Below are 18510 nucleotides of genomic sequence, written 5' to 3'. Positions count from 1 at the left end.
CATTTACCTCAAGTACCAGACCATCACCACCAGCTGCATTTACCTTGGCGCTACATTCACACACTGCTGTTGGACTCCCCATCCCTGAGGGAACCACTGTTCTTGACTTTGGATTTTCCCTGAGTTGATTTTTTACTTACATTTAATTATATAGAGGTCAGAAAACATAGTCTGTTTAACAATGGTCTTTTTCCTTACCCCTTTTTTTATAGTTTCTATATCTGTATATACCCTTGAAAAATGTATTTTTTAGGTTTTTTAAAAAAACTTTATGAAAATGGCTTCTGCAACTTGCTTTTTTCACCCAACACTAAGAATCTAAGATCCACTCATGTTGCTGTATGTGACCAGAGTTCCGGGGCAGGATTCCTCTGATATTCCATTCTTGTGCTGTCCTCATCAGGTCTTGGTATCACTGTTAAACCTGCCTGTTAGGCATTTGGGTAGTTACACAAGACTTATAATCTTGGAATGATCAATTCCTGAAATGTTTTGTATAACTAATCTGTAAAACCAACTGAATCCAGTGTTATTTTGTAGGAAAGTGTTACTGGGTTGAAACACTAAAAAAAGATATGTTGAAATCCTAGCCCTCAGTACCTCAGGATGTGACCTTAGTTGGAAATAGGATCTTTGTAGAGGTAATCAAGGTAAAATGAGGTCATTAGGGTGAGCCCTTATCCAATATGACTGGTGTTCTTACAGAGACAGACACACACAAAGGGAAGACCATGGAAAGATACACAAGGGAAAGACAGTCCTGTGACTGGCATGAAATATCTGTAAGATGAGGAATGCCCAGGGAAGCTAGACGAAGCCAGGAATGATCCTCTCCTAGAGCCGTTTGAGAAAATGGCTCTGCTGACCTCTTGAGTGTGCATTTCTGGCTTCAAAAAAATAATATCCGAAAAAATAAGAAAAAGTACAACAGAGAGATCCTATGTACCATTTTCCCTGTTGCCCCCATCGTAGCATCTTGCAAAACTATAATACAACTTCACAGTCCTCTTGGACATCGTCGACAGTTGAATTCTGCTTACTCATTTTTGTGATTCCATCTTTAATTAGCTTATGATTTCTGAGACCATTATTTTATATTTCATTACAGATACTTACAGCATCTTTGGTCCTTTGGTCTCTAAGTCCAAGTGTTATTTTTACTTACTCTCATTTGTGGTGGGTTGTTTCCTTTTAGTTTCATAATTTTGGGTTGGTCTTAATCTTTGGCAAACAGAGTTGAAATTGAGGATGTTTTCTTTCCTCCAGAGAATGTGTGTGTTTGCTTTTTCTGAGATCTAGCCCGTGTTACTGACCTGGGGCCATTTCAGGGATCAGGGCTTAATCTGGACGCCTCTGTTTCAACACCTTGCCCTCATGCTACTCTGCACTTGCCCTTAGAGAAAACCCTTCTTTCCTGTGCTTAGCAGTCACTACTCAGTGTATTACAACTTATTCAGTTGTGTTCTTCAAGTACTTCATCATTCTTCTTACTTTCTATGAGCCAAGGAATGCAAAAACTTTTAGATTTATACAAAATCTGTTGTTGTGCATTGGGAAGGCCCTTGGACACAAGGCCAAAAGCACTCTCTTTAGTTGTGAGGGGTAAATGATGTAGACCCAAAAATTTGCTATGTAGGTAACTTGTCTTAATTACATGAAGATCATAGGAAAAACACTCTCACATACACAAAGATTCACAATGTAAATTCTATGTTCTTTTCTTGAAATCATATCCTGAAGATGGATTACAACTGACCCAGCACTGCAACATAAATGAAATGTTCAAGATCAGAGGAAGTAGTTTATAGAAAGAGAATTAGCAGAGAAAATTGTAAGTGTTTAAACAATTGTTTCAAGTTTAGTTTCAAAATTAGATTTCAGTGTGGACTACGGATCTCATTTCAGTACGACTGTGTGCAAATGCACAGGAAGTACACTTGAGGATATATGAAAAGCTGTAGATGTCAGTATATCTGGAGACTGGGATGAGGTACGAAAAATAAAATTTCTATTGTAAAACTTCTGTATTATTCATTTTTGTTTTTATAGTGTATTTAAATTTTCCTCACGAAGGTATGAAAACATAATACAGAAAATTAGTTTTTAGTTAACTAGTTTAAGCGAGAAGCTTAGTTTTTAAAAAATGTTTTAAAAGATGTTTAAAGGATAATTTAAAAATAATAAAGTAATCTACATAAAAATCCTGAATTCTTTTTATAGAGATTCCCATTAAATTGGTGAGGCTTACTAAAAAGTAGGCTACATTATGTTCCTTAAGTATGAAAATTTAAAAGATATCTTTTTACTCCTGTCAATTTAAAATATATATATAAAAGAATGATTTTGAAAAACTTAAAGGTAATTGGTAGGACATTTTTTAAGAGAGGACATATAATTTCCATAGTACTGAAAAACCTAAAAGCAAAGAAAGCAGTTCACATAACAAAATATACATAAAAATTTTTTAAAAGTTAAATAATTAGGTATGACAAGCAGACTATCAAAGAATGCTAGAAGATTAAACATACCAGTACTCATCAAAATAACCGACCTAATGTAATTGGATTCTAATTCTCTATTTAGAGACAGAGACTCAAACCGGACCAAATCTAACATAATACTATTTTGGGGAACCATACAAAATATTATCAAATATTAATAACAAATACACAGGCAAAGATATATGAAGCAAATGCAAATAAAAATATCTAAGTAGGAATGGAAGCAAAAGGAATTAAGTTGTATAAAAAGTCATTTTATATTGTTGGATATGATTGAGAGCTAATAATAGCAAATATATATTGAATGCTTGCCTTTTGCCAAGCTCTGTTCTCAGTGTTTTACAGGTCTTATTTAATATTCACAACAACCCTTTTTGGATTAGCTACAACAAACTATTATCATCCTTATTTTACACATAAGGAAACCAAGGCATAATGTGGCTTACTAATAAGTAAAGTGCCAAAGGTCCCAGGGACCCACAGGCAGGATGCATACAACTAGGGCTAGATATAAGAAATCTGGTTTCAGATGTAGCAGCCTCAAAGCATTGGTACAGAATACATTTTACAGGAATATGTAAGATAAAATCTGTTTTTTTTAAGTTGTGGAAGTGCTTCCCAGACTTTGAAAAATCTGGGTAAAAATAAATAAGATAAAAAATGAAGAAAAATATTTATGTATTTCACCATATATATAATGCACACTCTTTTGCCCAAATTTTTGAGGGAAAAATAAGGATGCACATTATATATGCACATAATGATTACACACCATGGGTATGTTAATCCCGTGTATAATGTACACAAAAATGTGGGTGTGCATTATATATATAGCAAAAATTATAGTAATTAACCTTTTAAGCTACTTCTGTTTTCCTCTCAAAAATAGACAATTTAATACAATACCTACTGGAACAATGCTTTTAGGATATTGGTTTTGTATTTGCAATTATATAACCATAATACCAAGAAAAGGAATAAGAATACATAGGTAAAAGTAAATCAATTGATACTACAGGTGGGAAGAAAGACAATTTTAAAATTTGGCATTATGTAAAGTAATTTATTTGTTTTTACTTAAATTTAAAAAATAATGCATTAATGGAAGTATAAGTTAAGAAAAAACTAGTTAAGAAAAAATGGACATTTGAAACTTTCCTAAAAACAAATTATCTATGTTTCATTACAGTCTTTTATTTTAAAAACATACCATATAAAAATAAAATAGTATCATCTATTTGTCAAGAAGCATCAATTTATGTTTAAGATTAGCAGGTATTAGATTAATGATGGAACTGATTTTTGTCACTATCATACAATAAAAGGAATTCCGCACTGAAAATGTGATGCCACATTATAATTTGGTATTAGCAAATTGCATGTACAGAAACCTTGTGTTCATTGAAACATATAATACAAAAAATAATAAAGCAGGCACTTCCATCAACTCAGTGAGCCAAACAAATGAGATTTTACCTTTCTTCATGGTTTGGAGTGTCATCTGTTCTGAGTTCATGGGAAGCCCTCCTGGGTCTCTGTTCTTGGTTTCTCACAGTGAGACTGAACAAAACAGGACATTTACTTGTGAGCCAACATCATCTTAAGAGAGCTCCCGATTACCAAGAATTATTTTTTTCTTGAAAAAAATGACCCCGATTAGTTTTCTCAAAAAAACAAAAATATAACAATAAGGTATTAGCAAAGTAAATTACATTTATAATATTGTTGTCTACACTAATCAAGTGAGGGTTTACCTTTAGAATAATAATTCTTTTCATAAAAACATCCATTAGAAAGTAGTAAAAAAGTAAGATTATCAGGATTGTTTTGTGTTTTCATTTCTTTGTTTTTCAGATATTTTTATTTGTTTCATTTCTTGCACATTGAAAACAAGTATATGTTCTCCAAAATTTGTTTGCAGTGAAAATGAAGGTTTTATATATTTATAGGCATACATACAAAAGCATCAGAGAGCATCAGGCAAGTGTGCAATGAAAATCTATTATATTGTTTAAGAGAATTTAAGTTTCCTTATACACATCCTACACTTTCTTTTGTAACTCTATTACAAGTATTTTTGTTGTTATTGTAAATGGAATTTTCACTTCAACCTTACCTTCTAACAGGTATTTACATTTGTGCATATGAAGGCTATTACTTAATAGCTATATTTAACTATCATTTTTATATCATAAAGTTAGTTTTAAAGTGCACCGTTTAGTGGTTTTTAGCCTAATCACCAGGTGGTACAATTATCACTGCTCTCTAATTTCAGAACATTTTCATCACCCTAAAAAGAAGCCCATCCCTGTTTGCAGTCATCCTCATTACACCTTATACCCACCTCCTCCTGGACTGGTTATACTCAAATTTATTTCCAGTCTCTGCAGATTTCTCTATTCTGAATTATACAATATGTGGTCTTGTGTGTCTGATTGCTTTTACTCAGCATAATGTTTTCAAGGTTCACTCAGTTGCGGCATGTATTAGTACTTTTTCCTTTTTGCAGCTTAATAATATTCCATTGTATGGATATACCACAATTTGTTATTTATTCATCAGTTGAACATCTAGGTTGTTGGTATCTTTTGGCTATTTATAAAAAAATTTGCCTGTGGACAGTCATGTATAAATTTTTGTATGGATGTCTTTTTTTTCATTTTTATTGAATGTATTGAGGTAACATTGGTTAATAAAATTATACAGGTTTCAGATGTACAATTCTGTAACACATCAGCCCTATATGATATTGCCTGTACACCACCCCAGGTCAGTCTCCTTCCTTCACCATTTATCCCTACTACCCTCTCTTCTATCTCATCCCCACTTCCACCTGGTATTCACCATGCTTTGTCTGTGTATATGAGTCTGTTTGTAATTTGTTGGTTAGTTTATTTTGTTCATTAGATTCCACATATATGATACTTGTCTTTCTCTGACTGGCTTATTTCACTTAGCATAATACTCTCCAGGTTCATCCACACCATTGCAAAGGGTAAAATTTCCTTTTTTATGGCTGAGTAGCATTCCGTTGTATAAAAGCACCACAGGATTTTTATCCACTAATCAACCGATGGGCTTTTTCCAGATCTTTGACTATTGCAAATAATGCTGCAGTGAACATAGAGGTGCAGATATTCTTTCGAATTTGTGTTTTGAGATTCTTAGGAAATATTCCCAGATGTGGAATTGCTGGGTCATAAGGCAGTTCCATTTTTAATTTTTTGAGGTCACTCCATACTGCTGTCCACAGGGGCTGCACCAATCTGCATTTCACCAACAGTGAATTAGGGTTCCCTTTTCTACACATCCTTGCCCGCACTTGATTTTTGTTGATTTATTGAGGATAGTCATCCTGACAGGTGTGGGGTGTTATCTCGTTGTGGTTTTAATTTGCATTTCTCCGATGATTAGTGCCGTTCAGCATCCTTCCATGTGTTGATTGGCCATGTGCATGTCCTCCTTGGAGAAGTGTCTGTTCAGGTCCTTTGCCCATTTCTAACTGAATTGTTTTATTTTTTGGTATTGAATTTTATAAGTTCATTATAAATTTGGGATATTAACCTCTTATCAGATATATCATTGGCAAATGTGTTCTATTTAGTGGGTTGTCTTTTCATTTTGTTGATGGTTTCCTTTGCTGTTTAACAGCAACTGTTTAACTGTTTAGTTTGATGCTGTTCCATTTGTTTGCTTTTCTTTTCTTTCCCTTGCCCAAGGAGATATGTTAGAAAAAATATTATGACAAGGGATACCTGAGATTTTACTAGCTATGTTTTTTCTAGGATATTTTCAAGTCTAACATGTAAGTGTTTAATCCTTTTGAATTTATTCTTGTGTATGGTATAAGAAGGTGGTGTGGTTTCATTATTTTTGCATGTATCTGTCCAATTTTTAACAACATTTATTCAATAGACCATCTTTACTCCATTGTATTTTTGCCTTCTTTGTCAAATATTAATTGACTATATAGAAATGGATTTATTTCTGGGTTCTCTATTCCATTCTTTGATCTATACTTTTTTTTTTAATGCCAGTACATGCTGTTTTGATTACTATAATTTGGTATCAGGTAGCATGATTCCTCTAATTTTTTTCTTCCTCCTCAAGAGTGTTGTTGCTATTTGTGATCTTTTGTGGTTCTATATAAATTTTTGAAATATTTGTTTTAGTTGTGTGCAATATGCCATTGGTATCTTGATAGGAATTGTGTTGACTCTGTAGATTGCTCTGGGTAGTATGGACATTTTCCTGATGTTAATTCTTTTAAGCCATGAACAAAGTATATGCATCCACTTATTTCTATATTATTTATTTATTGTCAGTGTCTTACAATTTTCCGAGTACAGGTATTTTACATCCTTGGTTAAATTTATCCCCTAGTATGTTTTTGAAGCAATGGTTAATGGGATTGTTTTCTTAGTTTCCCTTTCTGACACTTTATTATTGGTGTACAAAATGTAACTGATTTCTGGATATTTATTTTGTATTCTGTGATTTTACTGAATTTTTAATATTCTAGTAGCTTTTTGGTGGAATCTTTAGGGTTCTCCATATACAGTATCATGTCATCTGCAAATAATGACAGTTTTACTTCTTCCTTTCCAATTTGGATGGCATTTATTTCTTCTTGTCTGATTTCTGTGGCTAGGACTGCTAGTACTATGGTGAATGAGAGTGGTGAAAGTGGACATCCCTGTTTTGCCTGAGTCTTAAGGGAAATGCTCATAGTTTTTGCTCATTGAGTTTGATGTTGTCTGTGGGTTTGTCATTTATGACCTCTATTATGTTGATGTATGTTCTCTATTCCCACTTTGCTGAGAGTTTTTTTCATAAATGGATGCTGGATTTTATCAAATGATTTTTCTGCATCTATTGGTATAATCATGTGGTTTTTATCCTTCATTTTGTTTATATGATGTGTCACCTTTATTGATTTGTGGATATTCTACCATCCTTGCATCCCTGGAATAAATCCCACTTGGTCATGTTGTATGATCATTTTAATACATTGCTAGACCTGGTTTAATACTTTTTTGGAGGATTTTAGCATCCATGATCATCAGGGATATTGGTTTATAATTTTCTTTCTTTGTAGTGTCCTTATCTGGTTTGGGAATTAGGATAATGCTAGCCTCATAAAATTAGCTTGGAAGTCTTCCCTCCTCTTAAATTTTTTTGGAGTAGTTTGAGAAAGATAAGTATTAGCCCTTTTTTCAATGTTTAGTAAAATTCACTGGTGAAGCCATCTGGTCCAGGACTTTTGTTTGTTCAAAGTTTTTTGATTACTGCTTCAATTTCACTAGTTGCAATCTGTCTCTTCAGATTCTCTGATTCTTCCTGATTCTATTTTGGAAGATCATATATTTCTAGGAATTTATCTGTTTCTTCCAGATTGTCCAATTTGTTGACATATAGTTATTCATAATATTTTCTTACAACCCTTTGTATTTCTTTGGTGTCAGTTGTTACTTCTGTTTCATTTCTGGTTTTATTCTTTTGGGTCTTCTCTCTGTGTTTCTCTCCGAGCCTGGTTAAAGTTTTGCCAATATTGTTTATCTTTTCAAAGAACCAACCTTTGTTTCATTGATTTTTTTTGTATTGTTTTAGACTCCAATTTGTTTATTTCTCTCTGACCTATTTTTTTTAAACCCTCACCCAAGGATATTATTTTTATTATTGATTTTATATAAAGAGAGAGAAACACTGATGAGAGAGAGAAACATCAATTTGTTGCCGCTCATACATGCCTCTGCCATGGACTGAACCCACAATCTTATGTATATGCCCTGACCAGGAATTACACTCACTTTAAGTGTATGAGATGATGCTCCAACCAACTGAGCAACCTGGCCAGGGCTGCTCTGATCTTCATTATTTCCTTCCTTCTACTCACTTTGGGCTTTGTTTGTTGATTTTTTTTTTTCAGTTTTCAAAGTAAAACTAGATGCTTTATTTGAGATTTTTCTTGTTTCATGAGGTAGGCCTGTATGCTATGAATTTACCTCTTAGAACTGTTTTAGCTGTGTCCCATAGAATTTGGCTTGTTGTGTTCTCATTTTCATTTGTTTCAAGACATTTTTTGACTTCTTACTTGATCTCATTGTTAACCCATTCATTTTTTTTTACTAATGTTATTTAGCCTCCATGTCTTTGTGTGTTTTTCAGTTTTTTTTTTCTTGTGATTGATTTCTAGTTTCATTCCATATGGTCAGACAAGTTGCTTGATATGATTTCAGTCGTTTTAAAATTATTGAGACTTGTTTTGTGTCCCAACATTTGGTCTATCCTAGAAAATTTTCTATGTGCATTTGAAAATAATGTATGGCTACCCCAGCATTTTTTTCTTTTTTATTTGCATGAAATGTCTTTGTTCCTCCCTTTACTTTTAGTCTGTGTATATCTTTCGTTCTGAGGTGGATCTCTTGTAGACAACATACATATCGGTTTTGTTTTCTTATCCATTCAGCTACCTTACGTCTTTTGATTGTAGCATGTAACCATATCATTTAAAGTGATTATTGACAGGTACATATTTATTGCCATTTTATTCTTTTAACTATGTTCCTTTTTTCTCCTCCTCATCTTCCTTTTTTTTTTATTCAAGGAGGCCCTTAAAGATTTCTTGTGATACTGGCTTGTTGGTAACAAACTCCTTTAGTTTTTTTCATGTTTGGAAAGCTCTTTATTTCTTTCTCAATTTTAAATGATAGCCTTGCTGGGTAAAGTAGTCTTGGTTGTAGGTCTTTGCTTTCCATCACTTGAAATATTTCATGCCAATCGCTTCTGGCCTGAAATGTTTCTGTTGAGACGGCAGCTGTCAGTCTTATGGGAGCTACTTTCTGGGTAACTAACTATCTTTCTCTTAGAAATTTTAAGATTCTGTCTTTGTCTTTAATCTTTGATATTTTAATTATGATGAATATTGGCCTGTGCCTCTTTGAGTCCACCTTATTTGGGACTTCCTGTGCTTCCTGGACTTTCTTCTTCACCAGGTTAGGGAAGATTTTGGTCGTTATTTCTTCAAATACATTCTTGTTCTCTTGTTCTTTCTCTTCTCCTTCTGATGCCCCTATGATAGTGATACCCCTATGATACAGATGTTGTTATGCTTCATGGTGTCCCATAGGTCCCTCAAACGATCCTCATTTTTTGAAATTCTTTTTTCTTTTCATTGCTCTGATTGGGTGTTTTATTCTACCTTGTCTTCAAAATTTCTGATTTGATCCTTTGCTCCAGCCAACCTACTGTTTATTCCTCCTCATGTATTCTTCATTTCAGATATTATATTTCTGTTTTTTTATGGTTTCTATGGCCTTCTTCATGCTATTGATCATCTTTATAACCATTGCTTTGAACTTTATATCTGATAAATTGCTTGCCTCCATTTCATTTAGTTCTTTTTTCTGGAGAATCCTCTTGTTCTTTCATTTGTAGCCTGTGTTGTTTTTGTTTTTGTTTTTTTTTCCTCCCCATTGACTACCTTTTTGCATTTGTTTCTGTGTATTTGCTGACTCTGCTATGACTCCTAGTTTTGGTAAGGTGGCCTATGTATTAGGTGTCCTAAGAGGTCCGGTGGTGCAGTCTCCTTGATCACCTGAGCTAGGTGCTCCAGGAATGTCTCTTGCGCGGGTTTTATGGGCCCTCCTCTTGTAATTGAGTATTGATTGCTGTAGGCCCACTTGTGCTTGGATTCAGAATAGCCAAGCAAGCTGTCTGTGAGGCTCAACCCTGAGCACGTGTGCTGATATGCAGGTGCTGACCACACATTGCAGAATTCGATTCAGCAGAGTTTTTTTGCCTGCCAAGATCTCATCTGGATATACTGCTTGTGAAGCTTATTAGATACTGCTCTGTTGTTGTCTGAAGGTGGCCATTGGATATGTTGATTCTGGACCTCTTGAGAGGGACTCTGGTTCAGGTCAATTTCAGATGCTGACTGTGACTGGCACTGAGCAACCTGTTTGGAGCTACAAAGTGATTCACAGAGTGCACACAGGAAGGACCAAGCTGGGCACCATGGCCAGATTTTTAGTAGCAATGGGTCTGGGGACTGGTCAGCAAAAGCTCCAAAGTACCCAAGATCCACCTCTGCCTGCCTCTGCCGGCTGGCTGCCTGTTAGGCTCCAGTACTGATAGAGCCTGGCTGTACCCACAGAAAAGTGAAAGCTCTACAGGGTGGGGCAGGAGGGATTGCAGAAGGCAGGGCTATTGTTTTCCCCCAGGCTGATGCTGCACAGAGAGGAGTGCTCCACCAAGAAATATGGTGTCTGCAGTGTTTGAGAGTGACTCAGCACAGGGATCTGGATGGCTGTCCCTTTAGTTCTCTCCCCAGAGCCACAAACCCCAGACTCTCCTCATATGACTCTGGCCTGGTCTGCCTTCCCATCACCAGCATCCATGGTGAGGGGCTATGAACGATATTTTGTGTGTTGGCCCTTTAAGAGGGTGCTTGTGCCTCTAGTGGACTCCTGTCTCTCCACGACAGACAGAACCCCCACTGTTTTGCATAGCCAGATGTCATGTGACACCTCGTCCAGGCTCTGGTTCTCTGAGCCGAGGAGCCCAGCTTCAGGTGGAGACCTCACACTTCTCAAACAGAACCCTCCGCAACTGAGATCCCTCTGGAACCATAGCTGTGTTCTGTGGGAGTGGAGCCAGCCCTTTTTGAATCCCCACCCTTTTTCCGGTCTTGATGTGGCTTCCTCTGTAAATTCTTGGTTATAAGACATCTTCAGCTAGTCTTCAGTTGGTTACTCAGGATGATGTTCTATAATTTAGTTGTAATTTCAGTTTGGTCCTGGGAGGAGGTCAGTCTGGATGTCTTTATATTTCATTTAGGTAAATACCTAAGAGTGGAAATACTTTCATATGGTAAATCTCTTTGTAACATTTTGAGAAAAACCCAAATTGTTTTCCTGTTTTGAGGGATCCAGTCTTTTCATGTCCTTGCCAACACTTGTTATTGCCTTTATTTTTTATTCTAGCCATTTAAGTGGGATAAAGTGGAATCTCAGTTTGGTTTTGATTGGCACTTTGCTAGTGACTAATTACATCGAACCTTTTTTCATATATTTATTAGCTATTTGTACCTCTTCTTCGGATACATACCTAATCAGATTCTTTACTTATTTCTAAATTGGTTTGTCTTTTTATTTTTAAATTGTAAGGTTTCTTTTTTACATGCTGAATGCAATTATTTTTATGCTAGTTTTATCTTTCTTGTTATTGATTTTTTGTGTGTGTGTTTGCATCAGTTTAGCCATAATTCTCTTGGGATTGCCAGGCATACTCTCATATCATCTGCAAATAGGAAGAGATGCTACTACTTCTTTTCCAATTCTGGTCTTCAAATCATTTTCTCTTGTCCAATTTCATTGACTGATATGTATAGTAAAATGCTAAAAAGCGGGGATATCATGGACATCCTTACCTTGTTTTTGATTTTAGCAAGAATGCTTTTAATATCACGATAAATTTTTATCATTGGTTATTTGAGTTTACTTTATCACTACTGTATTATCTTTTTTATTCCTTTTATTTTATCTTTCTTTAACTCTCTTTATGCCATTTTGTAAAAGTCTCCCGGTCTATTTTCAGTACATCTGCTTATGAATTTTTAGTGATTGTGTATGTGTAGCTCTACTTTTCCTTAAATGTAAAGTCACTAGAAATACAGCAACTGCCCAGGTTGGTGTGGCTCAATGGATTGAGCACTGGCATGAGAACCAGAGTGTCACTGGTTCGATTCCCAGTCACGGCACATGACTAGGTTGCAGGCCAGGTCCCCAGTAGGGGGCGTGTGAGAGGCAACTACACATTGATGTTTCTTTCTGTCTCTTTTTCCTTCCCTTCCCTCTGTCTAAAAATAAATAAATAAAATCTTTTAAAAAAACTTTCTAAAAAAAAAATACAGCAACTCTTCTGACTTGTTGCTTTTATCATGCCAGTGCTAAAAAGTTTTACTAAATTGTGGTTTCTTAGAACAGAAACAAAAATAAACTTGAGAGGCATCTGGGTGGTGTTTTCTTGGCAGAAGCATTAACTGCTTCCCAGGTTTCTTTTGTAAGCAGAAAACATTACAACATAGTAGGTATGAAAAAGCAAAGAGAAAAAGAATGATGAATTTGACGCAGTATTCCTAAAAGAACTAGAGGTTGTATTGTGAAGTAAATAAGCAATATTTATTTAAGCTTTGACATTTTTCCATATCTCATTTTTTTGAAAAGTAGAAATATTTAAGGAGATGGTGTATTCTTTAAAAAGTGAAGAATATATTTTATGTCGTTTTTTAAAACGAGTTAAATTGTTATTGTTACAGTAAAACAAGAAAATGTTGATAGAAGCCACAATAGTTGCTCACCATTCAGCAAAAGAGGACCCATGGTGAGAGAGGTTTTGGTAAAATTTTGAGTTATAAAAAAGAGGAAGGAGGGAGGATCATCAGTCTTTTAGAAAGAAGAAAAGTTTATTGTCAAAAGACCAAGAATCTGCATGACTTTTATAAAATGGTATGTTAGAAGGCCATGAAGCAGAATTTTGAAAACAATAACACAAGGGCTTAGAAAACATACTGCCATTTACCTTTCTTAAAAGTTGATTCTACTATGTATTGTTAACATGAATAAATCTCAACACAGATAAATCTCTGGTTGTGTACTTTTTCCATCCCATTTCCCTTCTGTCCATCCCAGAGGTAAATATCATCCTTAATTTGTTGTTTATCCTATTCATACCAATGCTAGTCTCTCTACCTAAATATGTATAAAAATATAAATGTAAACATAAATACAAAGATATTTCAACTTGGTAAAAATGTTACTATATAATATGTACTTCCTTACAATTTGTTTTTTCCCTTCTAGCACCTGAATTTAAATGCTGTGTGGTACTGCATTTTATAACTATACCACAATATATTTATTCATTCTCCTGTTCATGCACTTTAAGAGACATTTTCAGTTTTTCTCAGATTCATGCTGCAATGACTCCTTCATACTTTATCTCCTTTTGCATGTGCACAAATGGATTATATTGTTTCATTTCATTTTTAATTTTTTTCTTTCAGTCATTATTTTCTTCCTTATCTCCTGGTGTTCTTCATTTGCATTCTTTGTTAAATGCATTATAACTATCTTCTGTTGGTATGTTTTATGTGTTCATTTTATTTCTGATACCTTTTGTTAAACATATTTTTAAAAACAGCTTTATTAAGATATAATCCACACAACACACAATTCACAATTTAAATGGTACAATGTTTTTAGTATATTTATACAGTTGTATAGCTGTCACCATGAGTTTAGGACATTTCATCACTCCAAAAAGAAATGGTACACCCTAGTACTCACTCCTATTTCCCCCATCCCTAGGTAACCAATAATCTACTTTCTGTATCTATGAGTTTACCTATTCTGGACTTTTCATATAAATAAAATCATAAAATATGTGGTCTTTTGTGTCTGGCTTCTTTTACTTAGTATAATGTTTTCAAGGTTCATCTATGTTTCAGCAGTTGTAATACTTAATGCCTTTTATGGCTAAATAACATTCCATTCTATGGAAATACCACATTTTGTTTATATATTCATCAGTTGATAGATAGTTGGGTTGTTTTTACTTTTTGGCTATTATGAAGCATGCTGCTATGAATACACAGGTCTTTGTGTGGAATGTGTTTTATATCGCTCATTATATAAATTTTTATATTTCAATGTACCCAAATTTATTATTCTTTTACTTTTATAGATTTTGCTATAATTCTTCTGAAACAAAGATCATAAAGGTATTATCCTGTATTTTCTTCTTGGCAGTTCATAGCCTTTAAGCCATTTGGAAGAGATCTTGTGTTTTGTGGGAGAAGGGAGGAGATTTATATTATATGATACAGTATTGAAATTTAAACCTATTTTTATGGATTTGGATACCAGGTAGGGTGAAAAAACCTTCCTAGTTTGCCTGAGATTCACAGATTTTCAGGGACAGCAGTTTTCATTGCTAAAACTAAGACCGTGCCAGACAACTGGGATGAGGGAGTCACCCTAATACCAAATACCCTATTGTTTATAAAATAGCTCATTCTCTCTTTTGCTAAAGCCACTTTTATCACATGCTGACAAAGTATTCTACATTTCCTTTATTGTTTTCCACTGATGTGGAAACTATCACTTTTATGACTAAACATGAGTGCCACTTAATTTTGAAAGAAAATGTTCTTGTAATTTTTTCCTAGGAAAGTCTTAAGTTATTGATTTGTCTATCATTAACATGATATTATTTGTTTATAGCTTTGGATTTACACTTTTTAACACAAAAGTAAACGTTTTATATGTAGCTATATTTGATTCCTCGTGTGTCCATCATTGTTACTTGTTTCCCATGACTAATCTGTGGGTTCACTTTTTTTCCCTCTGAATACATCGTGCCTTAGTTCTTTTAGGGAGAATCTAAAGGTAGTTAACTCTGTTGGCCTTTGCATGTCTGAAAATGTCTAATTTTACCCATACTCTTGACTTACAGTTTAAATATGTTTTCAGTTACTTTTCTCCAGGACTTTGAAGACATTGCTCTATTTTCATTTATATATATATATATAATATATATATATATGACATGTGCTACATAATTTCTGACTATGATGATGATACCTAGGTATAGATATATATTTCATTCACCCTAGTTGGTGCAAGTAGAAGTAGTCTATTCTGGTACATGCTACCCTTACACCATCAGCCCTCTACCACCTGCTACCCTGACACCATCAGCCCCATACATCGTTCAGACCAGTATCTCAGCCTCTTATGCTCCCCTCAGGCAGCTGAGAAGGGAGAAAGGACAGGGTGAATGCTCTCTGGGAGTCTCACCTGCACTGTAATATTTTTGTACATCTCTCAGATAATTATCTCTAATTATCTCACTGAGATTGATTAGCAGAGTAAAAGAGTGGAAAGAGGGCTAAACATAGTCTTTTCACCACTGATGGGTATTTTCCCTGGCTCAGGTGCATCCTGGACACCCTTGTGTGTTGGGTGAGCCAACGTGTGCCTTTCTTCCAGTCTCATGCCAGTCCTCTAAATTCCTACTTGGGGCTGAAGTCTTGCTTTGAATGTTAGACTCCTTCGCTCTTGTCAGCTTTGCCTCCCTCATATTCCCACTTGCTGTCTGGACTCTGTCCCGAGTGGACACACCACCCAGCATCATGATTCCATTGGTCCTTGCAGTGTCATTTGCTACATCTCGTCCACCTGATCGGAAGTTCGTGGGAATTAATACTAGCTCAAGTCAAGTGGAGCAGACCTCATTTTCCTGGATATTTCGTTTTCAACCTCCACTGCATCACCCAATTCTGTCACTCTTTTTGACCAGTCCCCATATTAGTTCGACTTGTTCTTCACGGGTTAGTGAGATCTTGGTTCAACTTGTAGTCAAGCCTACATACATTTACAATAATTGAATTGCCTAAAGTTCTGTACACATTTGGCTGGCACTAAGCAGTTTTCATATCAAATGAAAAGCAGTTTCAGAAATACAATCTAATGTTCCTATGATTTCTAGGTATAAATCATACATTTCTCTAGACTTTTAACTGTATGACTCAAACAGTCAAGGATATTTTACATTCACATAGCATATCTCTCTCTTTAAGCAGTAATTGTGTTTCTTCTTCTATCAGTAAGTTAGCCTATATTTTTAGACTTTCCTGTTAAGAGAAAAAATTTTCTTTATTAAAAATAAAATAAATAATAAGGCAGAAGCAGCAGAGAATAACATCCAGGCTCTTTGTACTTCATAGCCCTAACTTTTAAGGCCCATTTGAATTCTAGTTCCTCCACAAAGCCTTTATTGCCAACTAGAGTTCCTTGAGTTCACTACTTTCTGATCATCTAGGCATCATTTCTGTCCAAATATTAATATTCAGTCATAAACTGCCCAAATATTAATATTTAACCATAAACATATGTAGTTTTTTTAATGTATGTCAGCCTGATTTTAGGAATTTGAATATAGTTCCCTTAAGAGTTAGAATGTAGCCTCTTTGTTTTTTTGTTGTTGTTGTTACCCTTCACAGAACCCAAATCAGTGTCAAACACATGGCAGTTGTTTAAAAAACACTATTGAACTAACCATAAGCTGTCACAATTGAGAAGTATCATTTCTCAACCAAGAGCACATTAATTACAAAGCCCTGAACCTCACCAAGAACAGCTACAGCAGCAGCACCAGCAGAAGCAGCAAGCATTGGATCCTCGGTTCCCCATTTCATGTTGGTCTGGGAGGGAATCTGATGTCTCCAGGGCTGCACACATCTGCCGCTTCCGCATCTCCATCCGTTCTGACCCCATCAGCTGCAACAATGAAAGGAAAACGGGGTGGGGAGCGAGGATAGAGTGACCATCACATAAGCTTAGCGATCAGTTATTTGGATCATTGAAAAGATGTAATGTGACCATATCCAGGTCATTTCCACTAATTCTGGTAAAATTGGTGCTCACAATTAATTTATCAAACACTCATTTAATGTCCAGTATCTGCCGAGCACTGTGATAAATTTTAGGAATATAATGACAAAGGGAGGATCCTCGCCCCAAAGCACTCACAGTTGGGTAAAGGAGGCAAATATTGATATCACATACATTGAAGACATGCAGGAAAAACTACCACAGGGTCATTTCCCAGCTCCAGGATTCCGTTTGCATTGAACCAATGGGGAGCAGTTGAGTTATGGCTGCCCACGAGGCCAAAGCATGGATATGGAAGGAAGCCACATCAAAAATGTCAAGCGCACAAACACTGCAGTATGAGGAAACACTAGAAGAGGAAGGGTGGCAAGGGTGTGCATGCTTAGTTATAAAATAAGTCAGAGGAATGTAAAGTACAGTACATGGAATATAGTCAACAATGTTGTAATAACTTTGTATGGTGATGGCAGATGGTTACTAAATGTGATCACTTTGTATGCTATATAAAGGTCAAACTATGTTATATTCCTGAAACTAATATAATATTGTATGTCAACTATACTTTAATTAAAAAAAAAAAAGAATGGGGAGAACAAAAGTCCTGGGATGCTGTCTGGATCTCAGGCCTCACTGACATTCAAATCTTTACCAGTGGGGAAACCTTGAAGAAGTTACTCAACTCGGGTATGTGCAAAGCATTTAGAATCTGCCTGGTACATAGCATTGCTCAATTATTCTCAGAAAGAGAGGCAGGACTGTGGCCTGTGGCCTAATCAGGCCTGTCAGGCAGGGCTCATTAGGGCTAATCAGGCAGATGCAGGGACAGTCATGCTGGCCTCCCTCAGTGGAGTTCAAGCCATTGGAAACAAGACCTATGCCATTCATTCCCTCTCTTTGTTCTGACGACTACAAGATGATTGAAAGAGAAAAGAATAAAAGTAGTACATGAAACAAAAAATTGCTGAGTCCATTTTTACTTTTGATATTATCATTGAATTGTTCATAGAATAAAAGCTAAAATATATTGAAGTTACATTCAATAATCTCAAATAGGACTGTGGAATTAAAATTTGGATTTGTTTTCTTAGCCCAACATTAGATTTATCTCTTCCTACTATTACCTATTGTTATATGCTATTGGACTTTGTTTTAATTATTATCATTTTATTCTATAATTTCATATGGGTAGGTAGAGTTCTCTTCAAGAATTAAAAAAAAATTTGGTTTTGGCTGTCCTTGTCTAATTTTTCTTCCAGTTGAATTTTAGAATCAGCTTGTCAAGGTCCAAAAATACCATGTTGGGCTTTTGATTAGAACACATTGAATTTATAACTTTATTTATGAGACATGTCATTGGTTTTAGTACCTGCCAAATCAAGGGTGACTCCTCTGAATTAGTCCTTTCATTATACTGAGATGTAAGTCCCAGGAGAGCAAGACAAACTTGTCAGAGTGTTTTACTGTCCCTTCATCTGCAACCAAAATACTGCTCATAAAACCTGTCCAAAAAGCGCTGCCTGCAAAAGCCTAGGACTCAAGCTGGTGCAGCT

At 35.3% G+C, this 18510-nt stretch overlaps 1 protein-coding gene across 1 annotated transcript in view; it reads right to left on the bottom strand.

Moving 5' to 3' along the window:
• Nucleotides 1-18510, bottom strand: part of RGS20 (regulator of G protein signaling 20) — a 97435-nt gene that overhangs the window by 5264 nt on the left and 73661 nt on the right. The window contains 2 exon segments of the mRNA XM_054594861.1: nt 3978-4061; nt 16698-16846. Of these exon segments, the coding sequence (XP_054450836.1) occupies nt 3978-4061; nt 16698-16846 (233 nt within the window).

Source organism: Pteronotus mesoamericanus, unplaced genomic scaffold (assembly GCF_021234165.1).
Source record: "Pteronotus mesoamericanus isolate MK-2021 breed Mesoamerican mustached bat unplaced genomic scaffold, CSHL_Meso_final scaffold_54, whole genome shotgun sequence".
NCBI lineage: Eukaryota > Metazoa > Chordata > Mammalia > Chiroptera > Mormoopidae > Pteronotus > Pteronotus mesoamericanus.
Note: the sequence above shows the minus strand (reverse complement) of the source record. Positions and strands in the feature narration are given on the sequence as shown.